This window comes from Scylla paramamosain, chromosome 10 (assembly GCF_035594125.1).
Source record: "Scylla paramamosain isolate STU-SP2022 chromosome 10, ASM3559412v1, whole genome shotgun sequence".
NCBI lineage: Eukaryota > Metazoa > Arthropoda > Malacostraca > Decapoda > Portunidae > Scylla > Scylla paramamosain.
Genome location: NC_087160.1, coordinates 22,863,066 through 22,889,431, shown reverse-complemented (window position 1 = coordinate 22,889,431; position 26,366 = coordinate 22,863,066). Strand labels below are relative to the sequence as shown.

The window sequence follows — 26,366 nt, the reverse complement described above, 5'->3', positions numbered from 1 at the left end:
ACATATACATAAATAAAAATAAGTTTTATTTTTGCCAATTTATTCCTTTTAGTTGAAATCAACACAAACACAACTGAGATGTATTTCAAAGATGAACAAAACCTTGAGTAACTCTGAAAACTTTTTCTGAATTAAAGAAATCAGTTTTTTCTAATTATATCAAAACAAGTGCTTGCAGAGAGAGAGAGAGAGAGAGAGAGAGAGAGAGAGAGAGAGAGAGAGAGAGAGAGAGAGAGAGAGAGAGAGAGAGAGAGAGAGAGAGAGAGAGAGAGAGAGAGAGAGAGAGAGAGAAAGGTGGTCAGTGCTAGAGCAAAGCAGTCTAAGTAATAAGCAAAGCAAGTAAGTGGATGCTTATAATAAAATAAAAATACAAATAAAAACACAAGAGGCAATATATCACCTTGCTTTAAAATAAGTGTAAGTACATATTCAGCTTTGTAAACTGAATATAACATATTGAAAATTGTAACATATTGAAATTCCAGAGGAATGAGTTCAAGAAAGTGACTAAAATATTTCATGTCTTACACATGAACACCACCAGGGAACATTTCTGAAAAGAACATAAAGTAAGGTGGAAATAAATCATGAACTGTGTAATCAGCACCTGAATTAATTTCCTTTACTAAAAATCTGACTTACCAGAGTACTTAGCATGTTCAATGAACTCCTTGTTATCAATTGCTTTTTCCATTTCTTCCACGGTTACAAAATAATAGTGTTTGCCATGTTCTTCTCCTATCCGTGGGGAGCGGGTGGTGTGAGAGACAGAGAACCCAAGATATGAACCAAACTCATCAAACAGCTTCTTCATCAGGGTTGATTTACCAGCACCTGCAAGAATTTTTCAAATCATGTTTACTAGAACAAATATTAAGTATAAATGAGTTTTGTATATTGTTCTTTTTATGACAAAGGCATCTCTGAAGCAATTCTGTACTACTAACCTGAAGGACCACACAGCACAAGAGGTCGGGGCATCATCTTGATGTTGTGAACCAACCGGAAACCAACTGTATCTGTCAGTGTGAAAAACGGTTAAAAGTTTTGTAAAATGTGGCGCTGACACTCTTATAATAAATTTTGCAAGTTAGGCTTTATATTGTTACTGATTTGTAAAGGGGCTATTGTTATGACAATATGATGGCTTTCTCTAGCCACATAAGTGTACATTAGCATTACATAAGAAACTGTCTTGCCATGAAACATTAACTTGCATATACTTATCAACACATTTTATAACTGCTATCAAATGTATTTACATATTATGTATGTTGCACCTGCAGAGACCTTGAAAATTATTCAACTCATAACAAATAAATATGCCACTAAAATAAATTTTCTGAACAGTTAAGCTATACATTATGTCATGAAAAATTGTCATACGATTATCCAAAAATGACATTAATATTACCTTTCCACAATCACTTTACCTGAAGGAAGGCAACAATAGTACACAAGTACAATATGCTACCAACTCTGAGCTGTGTGAAACCCTCCAGGTGCAGCATTCCATGTGAGCTGTCTCACCTGCACTAAGTGAAGACTACCTGGTGAGTGACCTTCCTCTTCAGCCTAACACTGCCAGCTGTCACTTCCCTACTGCCCCTCACTATACTAACACACTCCCTGTAGCCTTCATTGATTAGGGAGCCATTTAAGTATCAATAACTGAGATGATCAGATGAGAGAGAGAGAGAGAGGAGAGAGAGAGAAGAGAGAGAGAGAGAGAGAGAGAGAGAGAGAGAGAGAGAGAGAGAGAGAGAGAGAGAGAGAGAGAGAGAGAGAGAGAGAGAGAGGAGAGAGATGAGAGAGAGAGAGAGAGAGAGAGAGAGAGAGAGAGAGAGAGAGAGAGAGAGAGAGAGAAGAGAGAGAGAGAGATGCAACATAACCACAAAAAATACACAGCAGCAACAGTCACATGAGTTGAAGCATGGTTAAAAGCAAAGAGAGCAATATGTACTCATACAGAAGACCAAGGCAAGGAAATACACTACATAGGACATGAAGGGAATCATTAGAGGGAGACTGAGTGCATATTACCTTGGCAAAAATGTCCCAGGAGATCAATAAGCAATATTGGAATCTTCCCTCTTAATGACCTCTGAGAGGCCCTTCTCTATCCCTAATCAATATGGTCCAATTATATTCTTCCTTCTCTCCGCTACCCTCGTATGTAACCACCGGTGTGTGTGTGTGTGTGTGTGTGTGTGTGTGTGTGTGTGTGTGTGTGTGTGTGTGTGTGTGTGTGTGTGTGTGAACATCGTTGCTTTCATAGAGGCTATCAGTGATCATAGCAAAAATTCTTTAAATACAATTAGCAAAGCAATGAGTCACATGGAACTAAACCAGGCTGCTCATATTGAAAATGCTTTGTTCTCTCATCACGATAATTTTCAGAGACCACAGAGATGACTCATAAGGTTCTTATGGATATTTGATCTAACAATGATGCAGGATTCTTGTTTAATTATCTCTAGAATCATGATAACACTTGAAAATCTCAAGAACTTCCATTACAGGCTTATAAAATGTCAGAATAATATGCCAGAATGTCTGAGAATAAGGTCCATGGCCTGGTGACAGTTACTTTGTAATGTCATGTGATACATATGTGTGCCAGGTTCATCTCCAAATTCAGTAAAGTATTTCAATATTCATGCATACCTCAAATTTTCTATAGGCATTTTCTGTTTTTGTGGTGCCTAAATAGTGATATAAAAATATTCTGCTGATAATAAATTACAATAGCTATCTTTCTTGAAGAAATATAGAAAAACCTATTAGTTTAATACACAGAATATATAAGGAATCAAAGAAGTTAATATCACATAACAGAAGGACACTCATGCAATACATAAGATTAGTTCCAGAGTACATCCGTGTCCTCAGTTTATCTCCGTTAGTGTACTACTGGGAAATAAAAAGTAGTTAATCTTGCGAGAGGCAGTATGTTAGTGTGCTCTCATTACAGTAGATAACAAACTAACAGACTAATGTCCATCAGAAGTCCTGTATCTTTGTTGGTCCAGATATTAAATATGCAATACACTTACTCTTAACATTCCAAAGAAGAGAAGCCATGAGCAATCTGAGCCTGGATTTTATACTGCAAAAAAATGGACAGGTTACCTTGCTGTTCCAATAACAGCACTATGCATCTACAAATGTTTTCTTGAAGAGAGAGAGAGAGAGAGAGAGAGAGAGAGAGAGAGAGAGAGAGAGAGAGAGAGAGAGAGAGAGAGAGAGAGAGAGAGAGAGAGAGAGAGAGAGAGAGAGAGAGAGAGAGAGAGAGAGAGAGAGAGAGAGAGAGAGAGAGAGAGAGAGAGAGAGAGAAAATCCATGTTCTTTCCTTCCATGACAGATGCGCTTACTATTCAACAGTCACAGAACCTTGACCCAAGACACACTACTTCAGTACTAAGGAATCAAAAAATTATTTCACTGACTAGATAAAAAGCAGATATTTAACTCAGAAATTCCTTTAACCATTAAAAAAGTAACTGCATTAGTGTGGGTGAAACTGTAGCTACTTTGAAATATTAGCAATCAGCTGAAGTCTGTTAAACTCAGCATGAGAGGTACTCTAAGGGAGATTTCAACTATAAATGATACAAAGTTCATCTACGTGCAAAATATATAATCATAACAAAGTGTGGTTATGTGAACAACATTTTTCTAAAGAAGATTTGATCAACTGTAAATAAAAAGTCCCCTTGAATTTAGACATATAACTAAAAGAGTGAAGAATGCAGCAGTGTTCCCAAGGAGAGGAAGCACCTAGTAGGTACGAGTGTGATTCATGGAATGATAAACAAATGAAAGAAAATATCCATATGTGATGTGGTATGTCCAAAATTACAGAGGATGTGAACTGTTGAGCAGTTCAGTGGGTGAAATAATGAGTTAAGACTGTCTCAGTATGGCAGCTACATTTCTGCAGACACATTTCACACACCAGCAAAATGTAACCTTTCATGTAACATACTCTTTATTCGTGGGATTGATGAATTCTGAAGTCAAATTTGTTTCCAAGAAAGGTTATTCTTTGTAGTTTTCATAATCATCAATGAACCAGATCTTTATATCTTTTCTTTAAGGACAATAATAAGACCAATAAAGTTAGAAAAATACTACATAGTTTATAAAAATGGAAGTGTAATCATAATAAGATTACATGTACAGTGGAACCTCAGTTACCAAACATCTTCCTTTTCGAACAAATTGGTTTTTGAAGAAAATTTTAAACTCATTATTGCTTCAGTTGTGGTACCATAATTTGGCTCTAGAACAAAGTTAATTGATTTCAAGTATTAAAAGACAGCAAAAGCTGCCATTTATTACTAATTTATAGTTTCTATAAATATCTACTTTATTTTTATATATTTGGAGGAGAGACAAAATGTAAGACAATAATTAAATCTTTGAAATAATGTAAATGTGATCCTGTTGAAAAGCCTTGATGTAAACAAACAGTTTTCGGTGCTCAGAAATAATCCCAAGCCACCTGTAGCTCTCTCGATGACCACCCATGCCATCTCTCGAGCACCCCCAATGCCATCAACTGGATTTTTCCGGTAGTTTTTCCCAGCTGCAAGATGTCTAATTGTTATGATCACCTTTATTTTGGTGGTAAGTGGGTTGCTCCTCTGTGTCACTCTGAAAGGCTTTCCTCACTTGATCAGTTACTTTAAACACTATCTTCTGATGTGTTCTGTGTGACTAAGTTCATTCCATACATCCTTTCTGGGTAAATAATTTGTGAGTTGGAGATGTAATGAAGCAGCCATCTTAGCTATGGGAGCATCTATCATAAACCGCTAAGACAGGGTAGACTGGTGTCTGGGAATGGATTTATCCATTCTACAGTGATTCCTATGTAGAAAATAGTTTCAGTTTTGAACATTTTGAATTTCAAATGGCATTGAGAACTGAGGTTCCACCGTATTTTCAATAAAAGTCATGATTTGCAATCCTGTAATAGTAATTGGATTGTATTTAACTCTTCAACACCATCAAGTAAGTTTGACAAATCACATATGATACATTTGTATTTGTGATTATCATACTTTTGCAAAGCCAGCAACATAAAATAATTTGATTAAATGAAACTATCTAACAGAAATTTCAATTACATAATGAATAGATAGTTACAATGTTACAAGGGATAATAGAGGTACAATGTTAAAAGAGAAAGGAGGAAGTCATATGGACTGAATGTATCTGAAAAGTGAAGTAGATTTTGGTCAGAGCATTAAAGCTACTGCACTGGAGGGAAATACTGATAAAGAACCCTTCAATTCTCTGCTTTTCATTTTTCTGCCCAGTGGACAGAAATACCACAGCTGCATAAAGGCAAATGGTTTCAAGCATATTCATAGAGAGAAAGAACATGAAAACACAATCATATAGATTATAAAGCATGTGGGCCATTTCAGAAAAGTAAAAATTACTGGCATTAGTGAAATAAAAACTATGATTTCATTAAAGGAAGCCAACAGAGAGCTTCAATGATCACCATTTTATATATATATATATATATATATATATATATATATATATATATATATATATATATATATATATATATATATATATATATATATATAGATATATATAAGCACATCCCTTATGTAAAATCCCAAATGCAAAATAAATCTATTTCCTACTTCAGTGATTAGGTACTATAAAATGCATCTAGGACATCTGAGACATGTATGTATTCAGCTCTGTGAATTCCATACATTCTATGGAGGAGGTAGAAGCTACAAATCTATCTCAATATATATACATATATCATCACTTGTGTAAATGGTCATGTTTCCACATATAACACTATATTACATTTCATAACAGTATTACACAAATGTGCTATGTTATGGAATTGATAAGGATGTAAACGACAACTTTTAAATATAGTTTTAAAAGCTTTCTAATTTTCTTCAACTTCAGCACTTGTGATGATACTTTAAATTAGTCAGTTATTTAACTCAGTTTCTAAATAAAAAAAATCAAAATAAAATCTAGTTAGAAAACTGCATTAGGTTAGGATATATCAGGTTATGTGAATTTAGGTTTACAATTTACATATCGATATTAGAGTCAGTAAGCTATAACATATTCACTTATCTTTAAAAATGACAGTATAGGTGTTTAAGATGGTGCAGGGCTGTTTTCTGACAGGCAGGATTTACTTGCCTTTACTTTTGTTTACAATATTTTCATCTTCACATTATGGTAAGGAGATACTATATCCCTTGAGTATAAAATAGAGGCATAAATTGTATTTCCAGTAGTGCAAGGTGATCCCATACAATTATCAAGTTGTTAACTCTGAATCAGACCAGGCGACACTAATGAACAATGATGCTAGGACAGGATATAATACAAGACCAACACAACAGTACAAGATGGAGCTCTGAAGAACATAATGCAGGACATTACTATGAAAGGAGTGTAGCAACCCTTGGATCAACATTAGAAGAGAAAGATCTGGCTATTCACTTAATTTAACATGAGGGTGACAACTCAAGTGTTAAAGACTGACCAAGACATGCACAATGGATGCCAACATGTTGCTGGTTCTCTACATAATTCTGGTCTGTCCCCACATGAAGTACATCTAAGCTTGGTACCTACACATCCATCCAGAGACACAAATAACATGGGAAAGGCCAGAGGAATGCTGCTAAGCTTATCCCTGCATTGACAGTGACTCATATGAAGGAAGATTGGAGGCATTGGGTCTCATTTTACTAGACAGAAAAAGGAAGAGAAGCTTGAAATTTATAAACATTTGCATGGCTTTGGAAATTTTTATTATATCGAATTCACACAGCCAGCACACAAAATACAAAATAACAACAGCCAAGAAAGAAAATAATCTCATCTACAAAATGCAAGTGTTTAGTACCACATTTAACATTGGGTTATCAATGAGTGAAGCATGTTACTAGTTTCACACAATACACACATACCGCAGCCTCCAAACTTTACGGGGTCTGGGAGCGAGACATTTAGTTAGATGTATGGCACTCGTTGAGATGTGTGGTCCATGTGGTGTTGGCAACTCACACCTGTTAAGACGCAGGCCCAGGCAGCCCGGCACCACACGGACCACACATCTCAATGAGTGCTAGATGTAGTTTTAAAATGTACCGCGCTGAGATTTACTAACAATTTCGAGCGAGATACACTGAGAAGCGCCTGTCCCTAAGTGGATCGCTACCTAACCTCCTTTATTCTGTAAGATAAACAAATGTGTAACAATATCTCCAAAATCACAAACGCATATAGACATACGTACATAGGTTCCTGAACTAGAATGCTTGAGTCGCATTAGTATATGATCATCTTTCAGCAGAGCTGCATTGGAGTGCCACGTGTACACTGTCTATTAAGCTAAACGGCCCACGTACTGTATGATAAGGTGAAGTACAGCGAGGACAGGCTTAGTTCTCTGGTCTTGCTGGTGATTGTGTCACGGGGAAGCACCGGAACAACCAGGTTAACGATGACCTGCAGCCGTGCCGCTAACCTGAAGCTGCTCCCGCTAGTTCAAGCCGTCTGAGTGATTTTGCTTACTCGGCTTTGATATGATCTTCTTTTGCAAATGTACTATGCCTCAACATTAATTTATTCGTAAATATGAACGCTTCAAGGTATTATGAACTTGTACTCAAACTGCTGGGCAAGGAATAATAAGCTAAATGAGCCGAGATGAAGCACCGCCTAACCTGAAGCAAATGTGTAAACAAAGGAGCTGCCTATGGGATTGCCCCTCATATTGTTCTTCTCAATCACACTCCACTGTTTTATAACAAGGGCTGTGTTTTCTATTACTCATGCATGCTTTACGATAGCAAGCCATCCATTAATTTTAAATAAGAGTTCTCTTTTATCAATCGTGCCGTTGATAAGCCAGCATCTCTCTCTCTCTCTCTCTCTCTCTCTCTCTCTCTCTCTCTGCAATAAATGGATATTCTACATAATTTTTCTCAAGTGAGATGTACGTACATAACACTGGCTGTACCATTGCTTTGCAGACAGTGCTCGTTCATCTCATCATCTATCATCTATCATCATCGTTCATCTATCATAAACTCACTGATGTCGATCTAACGCTTGCATGTAGAACAGCCACCTGCATGATCTTGTGAGGTTTAAAGATTATATATAGAAAGACGTACAGATGACAGATGTGCTGTTCCTAGGGCTACCTGCGATGCCTGTGTTGGCACAATGACAATGACGCGTATAGTCTATCAGACATAACATGCGCAACGCTTCGTACCCTCGGCAGGCTGTCCAGGCATTAATTTATCCGAGGCCAAATACAGCCATTTGTGATGTGACATGCTCGTAAGTTTCCTCCCATAGTGATGTTCTCTCCCCAATCTTAGTAATATAACTCTGATAAAAATATTAGTTATTATTATTATTATTATTAGTTTTATTATTTTTATTGTTATTATTATTATTAATATTATTATTATTATTATTATTATTATTATTATTAGTAGTAGTGGTAGTAACAGTAGTAGTTATAGTATCATCACTTTCACCCAAGAAATCTAACAGAAGCATGTTGAGTAAGAAATAGCGCGATGCAACAATGAAGTTATTCAAAACAAAATGATGATTAAAAAAAAAAAAAAAAAGAGAAAGAAAAACGAAAAATGCCATGCCAAAAGATCGAGAAAAAGTAAGCCTGTCTTTCTCTCGCCTGTAACACGCACACATACACAGACAGCGGAGAATGACTTGCCACACTGAGAATTATATTGTCGGGGAACGATATTGCTACTCACTTGGGTTGTGGCTTCTACTTGCAGGTGTGATTGCGTCATACATCATATGTTGGTCTTACAGCTCGCGTGGCACCACTATGCCAAGAAAGCCTTCAGCACAGCACGTAGCCTCAAATATGGATGATAACAGCCTGTTTAGTGTCACGTACTAGAGAGGAGAGAGAGAGAGAGGAGAGAGAGAGGAGGAGAGAAGAGAGAGAGAGGAGAGAGAGAGAGAGAGAGAGGAGAGAGAGAGAGAGAGGAGAGAGAAGAGAGAGAGAGAGAGAGAGAGAGATTGTTCAGTGAGTTGCCAGCTTACAAAATGTTAATTCCGAAAGAGGAAAACTTAGAGTACGGTAGAAATGAGAAGAATATACAGGGCTACAGTAACAGGTTTTCATCGGTATGCGTGATATCATGTCACGAAGCGATGTATAGCGAACACATTTCCCGCCTTGAGGATTCCTTGGCGTTGTTAGGTGTTCTCGCCGACGCGTGTGGTGAGGCACCGATGGATCACTTGTGGGAATCTTATGACCTACAACACGAGCGCGGCGTTTTCAGTATGGCAGTCTATCACTCCATTCGAACTAAAGCACTAGGAACAATGGTGCATATGATTATACAAGGACGAGTAGTATGAAGAAAACTGAATAATATATGACAGGACTCTTAAATGGCCTGCAACGTTTTTCAGTAGAGCGGTGAATCACCCCTCTCGAACTAAGGCTCTAGGAATAATCGTGCATTATTGATTACAGAAGGTGGAAGAGTAAGAAGAAGACTGAATAATAGATGACAAGTCTTTCATATGAACTGCAACTTACGGTAAGCTTCGCGTTTTAAAGTAGGACTCAACCATCTCGTCCTGAACAATCGTGCGTGTGAATACACTGTAAAAAAAATAAAATGTAGGAAGAGGGCAGGATAATGCTATGATACGCGCTGATTAGTACATTTCTTTTTATTTCCATGCTGATAAGTAACGTTCCTTCAAGAATTACCAGTGGCATGGATAAGAAAAAAAAAAAAAAAATGAAAGGAGTTGGGCCTGAAACTTGCATTAACACAAGGGATACGTGCCTACAGCAGGTGTTAAAAGATCTGATAAAAGTGCAACAACAATCAAGTGTGTGTGTGTGTGTGTGTGTGTGTGTGTGTGTGTGTGTGTGTGTGTGTGTGTGTGTGTGTGTGTGTGTGTGTGTGTGTGTGTGTGTGTGTGTGTGTGTGTGTGTGTGAAGTTCAGTATCACTTTATAAAAGAAAAGAATATTTTTTTATTAAACTATAAAATTTGTCAACATGTATATACATCATTTTTTGTTCTTTTTTTAACATTCATCATGAAAGAAGTGCACGTGGTTACCTTTTCCAGACATGAAACACACTGTGTAATGCTCGAGCTGGTGCGCCATAATTCAAATTCTATTACACGATTCCATCACCTTTTCAAAGCTTGTAGTGCTTCTCGTCCAGTCACAAACACAATACTTTTCTTTCTTCACTGTCTGCTTGCGTTCTGAACCGAGGACATTGCAAGAAGACTTTGTTGAGATTTAGAGGCATCGTCATGCGTTTTCCTAACAGACCGAAGAAATGACAGAAGAGTAATGTTATCGTTAGTAAAGTCAACAGAGAGGCTGATCCTTGCTGCCTCGATACGATGGCAGGTGAGCGCTATCGTTTTCATTCATACACGTAACAGCTATGTCTTCCACCTCACTTCACCAGGTTTAAAGAGGCGTCCTTAGATGATAGTAATTGGGATGAACACAGTCGTGTGCAAACAAGTTGCGTCCTTTGCTACAGTTCGTGTGACGCTTCAGGAACATTTTCACCAAGCAACAGCGTCAGTGTAAGAGTCGGTATCCGCTTAGTTCATGACGCAGGACTGGTAGGTGGGCACCATGTACTTGATGTTGATATACGCGTCCCGCCCCCCGTGCCGCTCCAGGATCTCCAGCGTCTCTTGGATGAGGTCCCCCAGGTTCTCGCGGCGTTGCTGTGAATAATCAATCTCATCCCCGGAATTAACTGAAAAGAACATACTTATTTACTCATTTAAGGTTGCTGCTTACTGTGTGATATTACCGGAAATAAAAGAAATCAACACAACCCAAAAACCCAGAGAAAATTAATGAAACTGGGTTGTATTATTCCCTAGAGTTTTGTTACAAGAGTGAATGGGCGGAAATTTGCATCCGGGGTTGCCAGGCTCGACTGAACGGTGTCCATCTTAACGTAGTGTTAATACTGTGTCCATTCAGTCTCCTTCTGTATCACGGTGGTGTTGACTACCATTTTGTGTAGAAAAGATGTGAAGCGTAATAGTTCACTGGTAATACAGTAATTCACTCAAGTGTTGTGGCCCTTCGCAAATACATGTTGTGAAGCTTAACCTTGTCATTACGAAGATCAGCTTATTTTATCCTTGCACCACACAGCTCGCGTTATTCCTCACTGGGTATGACATCTCCATGGCTTAGTGATCACCGTGCCTAACTCGGCCTATACAGAGACCGGGTTCGAGTCCCGGTCAAGGTAAGCTTAGTCACACGTCTAAACCTTAACATGATTTATTCACGCGCGTATCCCATTTAAATCACTCACCGTTCTTGTGTTTAAATAGGTTGAGGGTGGGGAGGATCTGCCTGTAGTAGGGCACAAGGGACTCTCCTACCAAGGGCGCCGACATCACCAGTTCCTGCAGCACCTTCAGCACCGTGCAGATGACTCTCACGTCCCTGGTGTTGAGGGCGCCTGCAGGAGATACGAGCACACAGTATGAGCCATCCGCCACTCATCCACACCACCACCTTCACTGCGAGTCTCTCTCTCTCTCTCTCTCTCTCTCTCTCTCTCTCTCTCTAAATGAATAGTATTATAAACTTGTACTACATACCTCATCCTTCGTACAATAATGCACATCTTACTTTTTATTTTGTACAAACACTTTCACAGTCCATCACCTGGCAATATAACAAGTATAGAAATAAACATTAAAACTTTTCATAATCTTAAAGACATGATTCCCGATAAGAAAAAAAAAAAATTATGTTGTCAGTAAGCGTAGAACGTCAGCTTCACCTCAGAAACATCAGCAGGAAGCGTATACGACAGTCTCGCCTGACCTAAATTATAGCGGAGGATAATCGATAAGATAAAGGGCGCAGGAGAGTTTGTGTGCGCGAGATAATATGTTTGATCCGGCGGTCATCACGGCGGTAGGCGAGGGGGCGGGGAGAGGGGGAAGGTGGGGCCGGGAGAGTGTCGTGATGGTCGTAATGTGGGGCTGATTCGGGACTGGCAGGCGGTGAGGGGCTGGGCTGAGTGAGGAGAGTGATTCAAACTTACCTCACAGGGTGTAACACTCTTCATTTTGTAACACTAATGCGTCTTTGGCGTGTGTGTGTTTGTGTGTGCGTGTTAGTAGTAGTAGCAGTAGTAATAGTAGTAGTAGTAGTAGTAGTAGTAGTAGTAGTCGTAATAGTAGTGTTAGTGGTCGTAGTAGTAATGGTAGAGGTCGTAGTAGTAGTAGTAGTAGCAGCTTAAAAGGAATACAAGTCGAGGTGATTAATAATTTCGAAAGTGTACGAGTAAAGAGGTGAATCCCAAGATCAAACTAAAACTAGGTCGAACGAAGGAGGCACGTGAATTTAAGGCTCGTGTTCCTAAACGCTTTATATTCTCTCTCTCTCTCTCTCTCTCTCTCTCTCTCTCTCTCTCTCTCTCTCTCTCTCTCTCTCTCTCTCTCTCTCTCTCTCTCTCTCTCTCTCTCTCTCTCTCTCTGACGATTTTCAAATGCTACAGAAATGATGAGTCTGGAGTACATATTCTGAAACACTTCTGCACCACACCTCTACAACTTTCAAAGAGTCTCAATAAAGTTACTCATGTTTTTAAGGGTGTTTTTATGGTTCTAGTGACGGAATAATAAGACTTCTACATTATTAAGAGGAGAAACACTCTTGAGAACCCTGTTAACCATCTCTGTGGCCTTAGAAAATAGTTGTGGTGATAGAGCAAAGCGTTTCTGAATACGGACCAGGCTCTCGCAACCCTCAAAATCCCATAAAGCAGGACTGGAAGTATGAAAACACCACTGAGAACCATAATGACCTCCGCTAGACCCTCTTAATTAAAAGTAGTCGAGATGAGACGCCGAAACATTTGACAATACGGATCTAAGTAATTTGGTTCAGTTACGTACAGTCCTGGAAGCATAATAGGGCGAGAGAAATTTTTGAGCAGAGAAGAAAAGTAGTTGCATCTTTAGGGCGTATGATAAAAGAAAGAACAACAAACATAGGTGAGGGTGTGGAATGAGCCAAGGTCAAGAAGCCAAGTTAAAGTTAAATGAGTTACTTCGGAAGTGTCTGTGGTGTGAGAAAAAATGGATGGCAAGTGACGAAAGGATGTAAGACAGATTTGATATATTGCGTGAAGGTAAATTAATCAAATGCAGAGTGGATTAAAGTGGGTCTGGCCACGCGGAACGAATTTCAGAAAGTGAGATGATTAATGTTCATATTCTAAACGGTTTGTTATCGTATCAGGACTACCTTCAAAGGGCACAGGGATGATCAGTCACATTCTTATGAGTGGATTTTTCCACTGATGATGCAGAATCCTTGTTAAGCTATCACTGTAATCATGAAAACACCAATGAAAACCACAATAACGTCCATTAGAGCCTGTTGGAAGTTTTTGAGATTGATGGGGAAATGGATGAGGATAGGGATTGAAGAGGCTACGAGGAATATGATGGATGGAGGCGTGCAAGGGACAAGCTCCGGTGAAGAAGGATGATGAAGTACAGGAGTATGTGATGGGAAGAAATGAAAGGATAATAAGGGAATTATAACATGTGGTGAGGGAATCCACGGAAAATAATACACGGTGACTTCTGCTGAAGCCATCTCCTACCAGTTCTTGACAACAGACTTCAGTTGTAGATTTTTTTTTTTTCAGTATGCTCATAGTACGGAATGTGAGAATACAGGAACTTTGAAAAATGTTGCTACACCGGTAATAAAATGGGAATACTAAATGCCTTGCCTTAGCCACACACGGACAAAGGGAGGACGAGGAGGCAAGAGCAGGACCAACAATCTAGTGTACGTGCTCCCCCAGTGCGTGACTGCCCTGTGCCTTGCAGTCTCCCTTACCTTAGCCGTGATAGCTCCACTTAACTCTTGTAATTATCCAATCTAATATTCGTCTCGAGCTCAGACCATGAGATAATTTGAGGTAATCTAAATGTTAAAACTATCACGGCATTATTAAAAACGATACAGCCACAAGATATTCGTGTAAGTTTGATATTTCATGCACAGCCTTCACTTGTTTGTTGCGTGAGAGAGCCTCCCAAACACCGCCTTGCCCTTCCTCGGCCCGCAGGCACGTGTGCGTGAGATTACTGGCGCCACAGTCATCTGACTCGCTACCTCAGAGCCGCAATCATCTCGTTCTGCTAATCCTTCCTTAGGCTTCAGTTCTGAGAGCAAATTTGAAAGCGACTGCGGTCACAGTGTATCTTGACAAACCATATGGCGCAACAGTCTCAAACGTTTTGATGTCTTATCTCTCGATTGTTTTTAATAGCCCCAGTGGAAGTCATTGGAATATTTCAAGGAAGTTTTCATGATTCTACGTAGTGATTATTGAGAAAAGATCCTGTATTATCAATAGAAAAAGTACATACATGAGAACCCGATTAAATTTTTGTGGCCTATGAAAAACAGTCTACATGAGAGCGCAAAGCGTTTCAAAATACTGGTTGTACACATTCTTAAAAGAGTAGCAGCGGAAGGAATTGTTACCATGGACAACCAAAAAGAAAAGTTACTCAGTGTTTCATTACTCAGACGCGCAGAGAATTCACGAAAAAAAGTAAGAGTAACAATAAATAAATAAAAAAAAAAGAAAAGGAGGTAGATTTGAATTTTTAATGAAGAAGATATGCAAGGTTTCTATTAGACTTTTATCTTACCTTCTTAATTCATTGAACGAAAAGTAACAATGATAGGTACAATACAGTAACCAAATAACGACACCCAATGAAAGAAGAGACAGAAGCGCAGGGAAACAAAGCTAACACATACTCGTATTGTAGAGATAGAAAACGTAAAGAAACATATCAGCAACCTACTTTTGATGGGGAGAATGAGTTGAGGAATAACGGGAAGGATCTTGTCCCCGCCCCTCGTCAGCAGGTCCCGGATGCCTGCCCTGCTGAAGAAGTCGTAGGGGTGTGTCGTCTCCCGCAGGCCATCGAAGAAGAGGGCAGATAGTGGTGGTAGTCGAGTTTCTCCACGTCAACCTGTAGTGGTGCATGGTGGCGACAGACAGTAGTGATGATGGTGGTGTATAGGCTTTTATTCTGAAACAATTCTGCATTACATCTCCATTATTTTCAAAAGGCTCTCGTTGAAATTACACAGGCTTTCAAGGGTGTTACTAAGATTCTAGTGACATATTAACAAGATTTTTACATTGTCAACAGGGGAAACACTCGTGAGAACCCGGCTAATCATCTCCGTGGGCTTTAAAAATAGTCGTGGTGAGAGAGTAAAGCGTTTCTGAATTCGGGTAATAGTGGCCACTGTGGTTGGTTATGGTGGTTGCGGTAACGATAGCAGTGGTGGTGGTGGTGGTGGTGTTTAGCAGAAGGTCAAGAGGCGATCAATGGTATGGCGGAATGAAGGTCAGTCGAGATTTTTTAATCTCTCTCTCTCTCTCTCTCTCTCTCTCTCTCTCTCTCTCTCTCTCTCTCTCTCTCTCCCCAATGTTTTCGTATATCACTGAATTTAATGCCTCCAAATTATAATGTTTCTTCGGCCTTAAATATATTTGGAGAGAGAGAGAGAGAGAGAGAGAGAGAGAGAGAGAGAGAGAGAGAGAGAGAGAGAGAGAGAGAGAGAGAGAGAGAGAGAGAGAGAGTTTTTGTCTTCACACGTTCTTCGTTCACTCCGTTTCACTGCAGGCAAATATTCACTGAGAGCTCCCAGCCTCCCTTCTTTCCTGTCGCCCCGTCGCTCGCCTCGCCTTGCCTCGCCGCACATTCCTCACCTTCCCCACCATAGAAATGTTACGTTAATAATTCACTGGCTACCTTCACGCTAAAGGTCATGAGGAACCTTCAAATCAGGAGAGGTGGCGACATTTGTACACAAAAACACACACACCTTACCACTCTTACAAGCCTCTAGTTGAAATTACACGGATTATCAAGGGTGTTTTTACGGTTCTGTTGGCAGAATGATAAGATTTCTACATCATTAAGAGGAGAAACACTCTTGAGAGCCCGGCTAATCATCTCTATGACCTTTGGAAAATAGTCGTGTTTAAAGAGCAAGGCGTTTCTAAATACAGGTCTCACACACACACACACACACACACACACACACCTTCCAGCGCAGGGTATGGCCGTGGTGGTCGTGGTGAAGGGTGACAGGCACGTCTCCTCTCTCATACATTCTTCTGAAGGTGGTTGGCGGGGACGGGCGGGGTCGAAATACACCTACTTTAGGAGGCCCGCTCACCTTCGCTCCCTTGATGCGAGAAGCAGGCGTGAAGGCCGCCACCGCCCTCCGTGAGCTGGCGGCTGACACCTGCCCGCGACGACCACCACTCCCCTGGGGAAGCAGTGGTGAGAGAGAGAGAGAGAGAGAGAGAGAGAGAGAGAGAGAGAGAGAGAGAGAGAGAGAGAGAGAGTAGTAATAATAACAATAATTATGATAGCTGTAGGCAAATAAGAAACACAGGCGAGCGGTCAGTCAACCCACCTCGTGAGACGGGTGGGCCGAGTGTCGCCTCCTCGTGGTTATGCCGTCGATGGTCCATTCCTTGCGGGGTCTGTGGCTGCCGAGGCTGGCGGGGGAGCTTGGGGTGTTGGCCTTGGAGGAAGGCCGCGAGGGTGCGGGCTGGCTCTGCGACCTGAACCTGTTATTTTCTCGACGCTCGGACGCGGTCAGTTGCTTCACCGATGTCATGTCCGACGGCAGGCCTCGCGGTGCTCACGCCTTACATCTTAGCGCGCTCCAAAGCTGTCTTGGACAATCCGCATTTTTTTTTTTATCGTGCTTTTGAACCTGCGGATAAATAATAGACTGTATGGAAGAGGCGAGCACTTTCTGTTAGGCATATGTTGAGTGGCACTGGTGACAAATGATATATTGCTTCCCTTACGTTAGGAGAGAGTCTCGCTGCTGCCACACCTAGCACATCAAGACGAGGCCACTGCACCGTCCAGCAGGTTGCCACAATTACTGGCCTTGTAGTACAGAACTTACCACTTATTTCGTAGGTCATGGTTGTCTGTAGACCGCTAAGAATTGCGTTTATGAGCTGATGCATTACAACAAGATTTTTTCGTACTTCATAAACTTTATACGCATACATACAAGCCAGTTTGCGAAACAGATCAGGAGCAACCCGCGGACCTCGCGACGGATTAACGTTTCTCGTAACTGACAATCTACCAAAGTGAATTTCTTCTGCATGATTGTTATTACGGTGAAGGGGTGGCCAGGCAACTTACTGGTAACTCATTCATACGGAGAACTTCCATAGTGTGCAATCTGTGCGATTCATGACTCCTCCTCCCTCAGGCATGAAGACCACTGGAGTATTAGTTATCCTCCGTAGAGCGTGATGTTAGCCGGAGCAGCGGGCGGGCAGCAAGATGGGAACACCGCGGGTCAAGACGAACTGAAGTAACTAAGGTTTATCGACGCGCGCCATCAACAGGTCCCGAGCACCAATGTTGTCACGGGTCGCCTTGGCAACCCTCGCTCCTCCCCCACGACGCCTGAAGGGTCGGAGGCGGCCTGACTGATGGAAGGAGGTGGGAAATAGCAAAGAGAGAGAGAGAGAGAGAGAGAGAGAGAGAGAGAGAGAGAGAGAGAGAGAGAGAGAGAGAGAGAGAGAGAGAGAGAGAGAGAGATGTATGTGTGGTCAGCCTCCTTCCTCCTTCCCCAACGCTGCCACACACTGGTGCTGTAAGCAAGAATATGAGTAGATGTTTCATACTGGCATCATGAACCGAAAGTAAAGGCTGTGATCAGATTGTAGACTTAAAGTAGAATGCTTGATACTGGAATCATAGACCGAAAGTAGACATTTAATACTGACATCTTGGACCGACAGTACATGTTTATCAATTATATTGCACGTAGCTTTCCAGTATCGACATTAGACTGTTGGACGAAAGTAGAGACGTGTCAGTGGGCGCATCCGCTGCGGGTGTCACATACTCTAGCCACGCCCATGAAAAAGGCATCACAGAACAACCCAAGAAAAGATAAAATAAAATAAAAATAAGAGAAAAAAATGAAATAAAAATAAATCGAAGATAAAAATAAAACAAATATTAAAAAAAAGTAAACTAATAAATAAATAACAATCTAATTAATAAATGAATGATGAGAAAAGTTAATCCCGTGCATATTTCACGTAAATATGCTTGTAGTGTTTGATGAACAGGCCACGTGGATGTGAATCGTGCCCATGGTCGAGTGTGCGATAAGGTTTAATAACGGAAAGAACGTTTATTTTTACTCATCTGAATGCTTATTTTCAATATAGCAAACCATTTTGAAGTTCACTATAAATTTTACTATGAGCAGTGTATTATACCACGTGTATTAAGTTCCAGTATTATAATAATCACAGATCCTGCCGCAAATGCAAACAAGTCTGCAGGTGTAAAGTTCTCTTGAAGTGCGGGTAATACTTCCCCGCAGCTGTGCAAATCCTTGCCGCTCCCTGATTGTCGGGGGGCGGGGTGAGCGACAGAGAGGAGAGTGGAAATTACCGCGTAAATGCGCTTTTAAAACTCAGGGAAATGGCTCACATATCACAGTAATGTTTCTGGAAAGCGTGACCTAGAGTGAATAAATGATTTTCTATCATTCATCACAAGTTACAACTCCATATTTGGGACGTGGTGGGCAGTCCGAGACGGGCTAAACGAGCATTGCACCGCGTAAAGCATTTTTTTCTTTCGTCTCATATTTCCATGTTATAATATATAATCCTAACTAACACACACGCATATACGAGCGGTAGCTGAAGCAAATTTAATAATGCTTCTCAACATCGCATTTTCGTGGTTCTTAAGTGATACGACAACTCTGTCAAGGATCCTGCTGGAATGAGACTAATAATAGGAGCACAATATAAAAACCTTAGGTAGAATATTTAGTAGCGGAGATTTCTTTTTATGGGAGATAAATCACCACTGCTACTTCTGCTGTCAGGATATACTCGTAAATTACAGGCACTTTGTGTAGCTACCTCGTATGAAGCCACTGGAAAGTTTAGTCTGCCAACTCAATTCGTTTTCTTGGGTTTCCTTAAGTAAACGAAGAAAATGTAAACGCTTCTTGAAGGGTAAACATATTTAATATACAATACTAATTTAATATATACTAGGTGTGTTGAATGAAATGATAATGTGGTGACTTGGTAAAACGAGATGCTACCAGAGAGAGAGAGAGAGAGAGAGAGAGAGAGAGAGAGAGAGAGAGAGAGAGAGAGAGAGAGAGAGAGAGAGAGAGAGAGAGAGAAAGTTATATAATTCTCTACTTGCAAAACATTTAAAAAGAACAACTGATAGTCCAAAATAAGTCATGAAAGTAAGAGATATTCATTTTGGTTATTAACATTCTTTTATTTTCATTACAATCTCTCTCTCTCTCTCTCTCTCTCTCTCTCTCTCTCTCTCTCTCTCTCTCTCTCTCTCTCTTGTGTTATTAAAGTTCCCTTTCTCAGTCAAGTTGTGGCATAGATAGATAAAGACAGACAGATAGACAAACAGACAGACTGACCGGATGAATGAACGAGAGCGTTATAACCAATATAACCATTATATATATATATATATATATATATATATATATATATATATATATATATATATATATATATATATATATATATATATATATATATATATATATATATATATATATATATATTATTTTTTTTTTTTCCTTTTTTCGAATGTAGATGAGAGAGAGAGAGAGAGAGAGAGAGAGAGAGAGAGAGAGAGAGAGAGAGAGAGAGAGAGAGAGAGACGCACCTGATTGAAACTTGTCTCTTGTTGTATCTGAATTCTTTGATCTCTCCCTTGAAAATACTTTTATCCTTATCCTCTTGCACGTACTGAAGCCTCGTTCACCACTCTGTTTTTATTTATTTATTTATTTTTTTCCGGCACGCAGGCAGCTGTAGCGAGGCGGAGAGGCAATATACTAGTGATCTGTGCCGCCACTTGATAGACCGAACTTCATTTAGGGCACGTCAAGTGGTCCAAAACTTTTCAAATATATCGCCAAACTTACAGACTGAGCATCGATTCTCAATATAACTTTTGTCATCGCGGACTCTGCTGCTCGATGGCTTGTGAAATCTGCTAGAATACTTCATGAATGTGCTCGTAGTGTCACTGTTTTTACGATTTGGATTTTTTTTTATTCATATTCTGCCGTGATGCAGTCCTCTTTGCCAATAAGCAGGTACGTAACATACTACACTTCCGCTATCGTTGGTCTGCCACTGTCTGTTAACATATCGACTGTTTCTGCCACTAAAGGCCGCAAATCCACAATACTCAGGTTAGAATCTAGCAAGTCTTCTTCCTTCTACTCACACATTACAAGGCACAGCCAACCTCCAGGGCACTGAATAAGGGCTACATTCTTCTATTCGACAAGTCTCTTCAGGGAATGGATTGTTTAGTAATACGCGGCCCTACCTTGACGGACGGTGTCTTGGGTAAAGCACGGCCATCCATGTCCTGAACTACCACCGTTGTAATGGAAGTTATCAGAGTTCTTGTTGAGTTACTTTATGGTTCTGTTACAGGTAAATACGTTCATTTCATGAATAAACTCGAATATTCCATGAACACGTAGAAAATGGGATATACGTAGGGAGTAGTCAGTAGATATTAATTTTTGCCTTCGTTTTCTATAACCATTACCGAACAAGGGACAGAATGATGAGCGGGAGCAGTGCAAAGGATAATTACTTTTTTTTTCCATCGCAAAGTAGCAGTCATAAAGCTGTCTGACAAATAAGACTGAGAGTGGCATGGGGAGATGTGAGGCCATGTGGGGTGTGGGGATCCCAGTGGTGCAGCCAGCCAGCCAGACAACCACAGACAGACAGACAGAGAGCCAGCCAGCCAGACAGACAGACATACAGACAGACAGATAGCCCTCAAGCCCCCTGCAGCCATAGCCGCTTCTTTCTCGTCAGGCAAATGTTTACTTTTTAGACTCTCTCTCTCTCTCTCTCTTTCTCTCTCTCTCTTTCTGGATTAGCAAAACGCAGAAAAGGGGAAGGAAATATCCGCTGAATGCCGTTCCAGAAAAAAAAAGCGAAAAAAGCAGACCTTTAAATAGCGAATTTAGCCAAGCTGCAGTGTTTTTAAGTTTTCCTTTTGAGATTATTCGGAACAATGGGTGAAGGAACATGAGCGAGGCGGAGTAAGGAGTAAGATTATTCCCTCAGTGTGTAGTAATGCTCGGCCACACTGGGACGTTGCGAGAAATTACACTAAATCCTTGAGGAGTGCTTTACTTGAATTAAGCTGGAAACATCATCCTCTCTTTAACCAGGTGTCTTGTTGTATGCCAATGTGTGAAGCTTGTCCAGGCACGTCATTAAATTGTAATATTTATTGTCCTTGTAGTACAGCGGCGCCTCAAGGAAACCTGTAACTAGTTATAGACCACCGGGATGTGAAAACACACACACACACACACACACACACACACACACACACATTCACACACGCACTCACTCACTCTCTCATTTAAACTTCTTCCACCCAAAGCGCCCAAGATAATACTTTCAAGTAAACTTTCCATTATTTCCCTTCACAGTCTGAAAAAAGGAAAAAAAAAAATCATCTATACGAGTTATAAAAAAAAGTGCTATAATTTTTAACAATATATATATATATATATATATATATATATATATATATATATATATATATATATATATATATATATATATATATATATATATATATATATATATATATATATATATATATATATATATTTTTTTTTTCATTCTCACAGGTTGATCACTTACTAAAACGGATCCAAATAAATAACATGGAAATACATAGCACGTGACTGACTCAGTGCTTACGTCGTGACCTTGGAACTTAACTATACCGCAAGCCTTCATTCACCACCACCACCAAGGCCTGTAACGGCGCCGTCATCAACACAATCTCAGCGCCGTATTGCCTATTTCTCACTCTAGGCGGGACCCTCAGGCTGGCCACGGCTCTTCAAGGTAACTACTCACTACTCTCGGAGGCTAATTAAGTAATACATCACGTCTAGGCAAATGTGTGTGTGTGTGTGTGTGTGTGTGGTGTGTGTGTGTGTGTGTGTGTGTGTTACCTTCCCGCAGCAGTGGTTAAGGAGGCCGCGTGCTAAGCTGAGCAGTGCCTCTCATTCCTTTGGTCTTTGTTCCCGTGAAGATTCAAGACTCGCGTCCTAACTCAAGAAGAGGCGAGGATTCAGGTGATGAAGGCATTACACACACACACACACACACACACACACACACACACACACACACACGGGCAAGTAAAGAGGATACAGATTAGCTCTTCCATCCCACACATATGTACTGTACATGTTTTTTTTTTCCTGTTTTTTTCTTTTTTTTCTCCGAGAAATAAAGCTGCTACTTTCCCTTCACCATGGCTGCAGTAAGTGGCTGGATTTGGGAGAGGCACGGCCACATTAGGAACGGCCGCCCCATCTCTGAAACCGGCAAAACTCTTAAGTCTCTCTCTCTCTCTCTCTCTCTCTCTGTGTGTGTGTGTGTGTGTGTGTGTGGTTTCTAGAAGCGTTAAGTTTACGCAACAAAAACTCTTTCACTTCTATTCTGGAGGGTCAGCCATACGAGTCCATGATATAGGTTCTCATTCATCTTCGTGACGTACAGTTCAAGCTCTCGTCGTATAAAGCGGCAATGTATAGCTGCGGAGGCCTTTGAGGTAATTGGAAGACTAGATTGCTTTTATAACCTCAAGTAGCAGCAAAACTAAGTTATCCATGACTCGCCTCGAAATGAGCAGACAACTAGAGGATCAGGAAAGGATATGCAGGAAGTGTCAAATGCAAGACTATCAGATGTTTCTTTAGCTCACAGAAAACAACCAATCAAAAAGTCACTCTACGACAAACTAAATCAATGAAAAAGAAAACGCTGATGTTTGTGGCTACCTGATAATCACCACACACACGAAGTCACGAAGTTATCTGAAATATCAACATATGTACATGAACCTCTTGGATGAAAGTAGTCTGGCGTATGCAGTGACATGACAGGGCAGGAGCAGCGATTCGAACTCTCCTGTAATGGCTATTAAAGTGCTATAGTGTAGTGCAGTGCTTTGACAGCAGATGTTTCACACGTGCCGGAGAGGCTTTCGTGTGTCATGACTGTTTACAGCGGAATACATCGATTTTCTGCACCACGGAATTGCCAAGTTCTGCTTCATTTCCTCCCTCAAATCACTTTCTCTCTGCGTACCTTCACTGTGACAGGACAACAAATACTAATCGAAATTATGTCATAACGAGATACACGACTCATTGTTGCAGCCTACGGCTCTCCTTCACTTCCAAAAATATGCACTTTTAGCGTACCCAGTGTACATTGTATTTGCTTACATACTATTCTTATTTACGTAATAGTTCGTAAGTATATGCATATCAGCATTCATTAACGATTTTGCTAAGATAAAATAAAGTAATTTGTTCTTTTATTTACTACTTTTCAATAAAATTTCTTAAATGCTAATATAATTACGATTTACTTTTGATTTTTAAAGAAAAACAAATAAAAATATTGAAATTAATGATAAAATAAATCAAATAAACAAACACTTTAATACGTATTTCAACTCCAACGTAATAGTCGAAAGAAAATGAAGATAGGAAGAGGGATACTCAAATGTTCTACCCCAGGGCTGGACTGACAGGTGATGCCAAGCGCAGACAACAGGCTTGTGCATCGCACCAGCTTGAGGTAATCTGCACCGTTCAAGACTCACTCATATGGCAGGAATAGCGTCACATATCAAATCCTAAAGCTGCGGCCAGTATCCTGTTCCTGGCGCGCTCATTCGCTCACCCACCATTCACGAAACACGAGGGCGCGGGCCCTCGTGTTTCCGGTGTGCTGACATCCATCTCGCCCGAACAAAATTGACTGCTCTGATCTTTCAACTTCCCACGTAGTTTCAATTCAGTACACGCGTCCAAACCCATGGAATCTACCAGTATATCAGGTAAATTCTCACGCACCTATAAATTCTTTGTGTCTCCAATCGATGCTATGGATTCCACACGTGGTGTTTTCGAGGTGATATTTTCTACTTAACTTAACACGGGGTTAGGGGAGAATGTTTCCAGATCGAAAGAGTGGCTATGGTGCACGGAAGTGTTACATTAGTGGCATTGAAAGCAGGTGGGTGAGGAACTGGAAGGGTTGCCGCAGGAAATTCTGAAGCGCACCCAACAATCCCATCCTATCCATGCAAATGAACCAGAACATCAGGCAAAGTCGTCCACAGAAAGAATGGGCACCCATCAAAAGACATCCGCCCCTCCACGCAAGCAAGCTAAGGGGTAAATGGCAGCATGGCGATAATTGACTTGTAATGACTTTCGCTGCTGTTGTGAAGTCAAGTTTTTTCTTTACGGAGACAAAAACTAACGATGAGAGAGAGAGAGAGAGAGAGAGAGAGAGAGAGAGAGAGAGAGAGAGAGAGAGAGAGAGAGAGAGAGAGAGAGAATTGTCAACACCAACTTCTTTTCATTAAAGCTTTCCCTACAGACAACCCTGATAAAACTATAATACCTCAGGCAGGTTTTGTTTGCCTTCAATGATCGCAGTCCATAAAGAAAGTGTTTTGCTGGCCTGATTAACGTCCTCGCCGCCAGCCCAGCCCCGAGACACGCGGGGAGAGGCAGAAGAGAGAGTGGGGACGCCAGATCGAGTCCTTGCGTGCTGTGAAAATGTAAAGCAGCGTGAGTTAATTTCTTTTTGTTTGCCTTATGGAAAGTGATGGAGGACGCGAACCACTGAAGGAATAATGACTATCGGGAATTAATGAACTCGCTGATTACTTGTCTATAAAGTGAGCGAGGTAATAAGTGATGAATAAACACGTGCAAGAATTGAGATGAATTAAGAGAGGCGGCGGAAAGGGAGGACGTGAAAGACTGAAGGAATAATGACTATCGGGAATTAATGAACGCGCTGTTTACTTGTCTACAAAGTGAGCGAAGTAATAAGTGATGAATAAACACGTTCAAGAATTGAGATGAATTAACAGAGTGGCGGTGGGAGCAAGGGTAACAATTTATGCGCTTAGCTGAATCGATTACTGGTAAACGAGACAACGCAGATGACTATGAATCACTGGCGTCCATTAAGAGCTTTTTGTTTTACTGAGGGCGCCTGCGCAGAACATGGGATATGGGTTAGGCCTTTCCGTATATTGCTTCTCCGCACTTCCCCTTCTGCAGCCACGTCAGGAAGGTGCTCTCTCGCGGGGGGTGTAGGTCAACAGTCTCCTTAGCAGCTCATGTATTTACAGGTATTAGTTAATTTATGAATTGTAGACTGGAAATAAGGTGTAACTTGACATTGGAATTAACTTATGTACTCTCTTTTCTACAGCCACGCAAGGAAGGTCCTCTCTCTCTACTATTATTTCTCTTTTTCGATCGTAATTATATTGACAAGTATATGTTGCTTGAGGAAAAGGTTGGAAGTAAATGTAATGTAAAATCTAACTTGTATGATGTATTTAACTTCTATAGGCACGTCGGAGAGTTTTTTTTTCTTGTAAGGATGGGATATAAGTCTCATCTTAATATCTCATATACTCCTAGGTGTTAGTCGTCTTGCGATTAAATGAGAGAATATAGATGTAATGAAGTAACACGTACCTTAAGACAATGTTACGATATGCCAGGTTTTAAATCTGTTATCTCTGTCTCTTCCTGACATCTTGTGCAGTGCTCACAAATAGGTGTTGTTCGTCTCATTATTTGGTTGTAAATAGATGAAATACATAACTTAGGACCTCAGATTTTGAGTCTGTCATCTTCTGACACCTCATACAACACCCACAAATACACTCTGCTCCATAAGTCCATGCGTTCCTCGAATGTTATAGTGACATAATATTAACTAATGGACATAATATTAACTAATACACTTCTCTGGTTCACTTACAGGCAGCGGGCACGGGAGGGAACAACACTGCTTATAAAAGTAATCTGGAGTTGAGCCGCATTTTACGAGAGACTTCTCACGGATTTCTCTGCCGCGGGGAAAGAGAATGAGGAGCGCGGATCTGGTGGTAGTGGTGGTGGTGGTGGTAGTGGTGGCGTGGGCTGAGTGGGCGAGAGGAACTGTGGTATTTCTGAAGGAGCGAGAGGCAGGGGCCTGTGGCAATGGGTTCCTCGCCACCCACGCCCTCAGCGACATGGTGTGTGCCGTGAAGTGCACCCAAAGT

At 40.7% G+C, this 26,366-nt stretch overlaps 2 protein-coding genes across 10 annotated transcripts in view; both read right to left on the bottom strand.

Moving 5' to 3' along the window:
- The window catches only part of LOC135104381 (uncharacterized), a 13,820-nt gene extending 5,675 nt beyond the window's left edge, over positions 1-8,145 (bottom strand). The window contains exons 1-4 of one of the 9 annotated variants that reach the window (XM_064011751.1): positions 8,108-8,145; positions 3,057-3,109; positions 948-1,019; positions 643-834 (exon numbers count right to left, since the gene is read on the bottom strand). In XM_064011751.1, the coding sequence (XP_063867821.1) occupies positions 643-834; positions 948-1,019; positions 3,057-3,109; positions 8,108-8,130 (340 nt within the window). In that variant the 5' untranslated portion in view covers positions 8,131-8,145. Of the gene's footprint in view, positions 1-642; positions 835-947; positions 1,020-1,414; positions 1,581-3,056; positions 3,110-6,977; positions 7,096-7,306; positions 7,587-8,107 lie in introns of those variants that run through there. The other 8 variants (XM_064011753.1, XM_064011752.1, XM_064011757.1 and 5 more) reach the window with 8 other exon arrangements.
- Positions 8,146-10,529: 2,384 nt separating this feature from the next.
- On the bottom strand, positions 10,530-17,513 carry LOC135103996 (parkin coregulated gene protein homolog). The gene is given in 7 exon segments (XM_064010860.1): positions 10,530-10,822; positions 11,399-11,548; positions 14,940-15,071; positions 15,074-15,110; positions 16,198-16,425; positions 16,576-16,881; positions 17,331-17,513. Coding segments are annotated over 6 exon segments (915 nt in total). The 5' UTR covers positions 16,783-16,881; positions 17,331-17,513; the 3' UTR covers positions 10,530-10,661.
- Between the last annotated feature and the right edge of the window lie 8,853 nt (positions 17,514-26,366).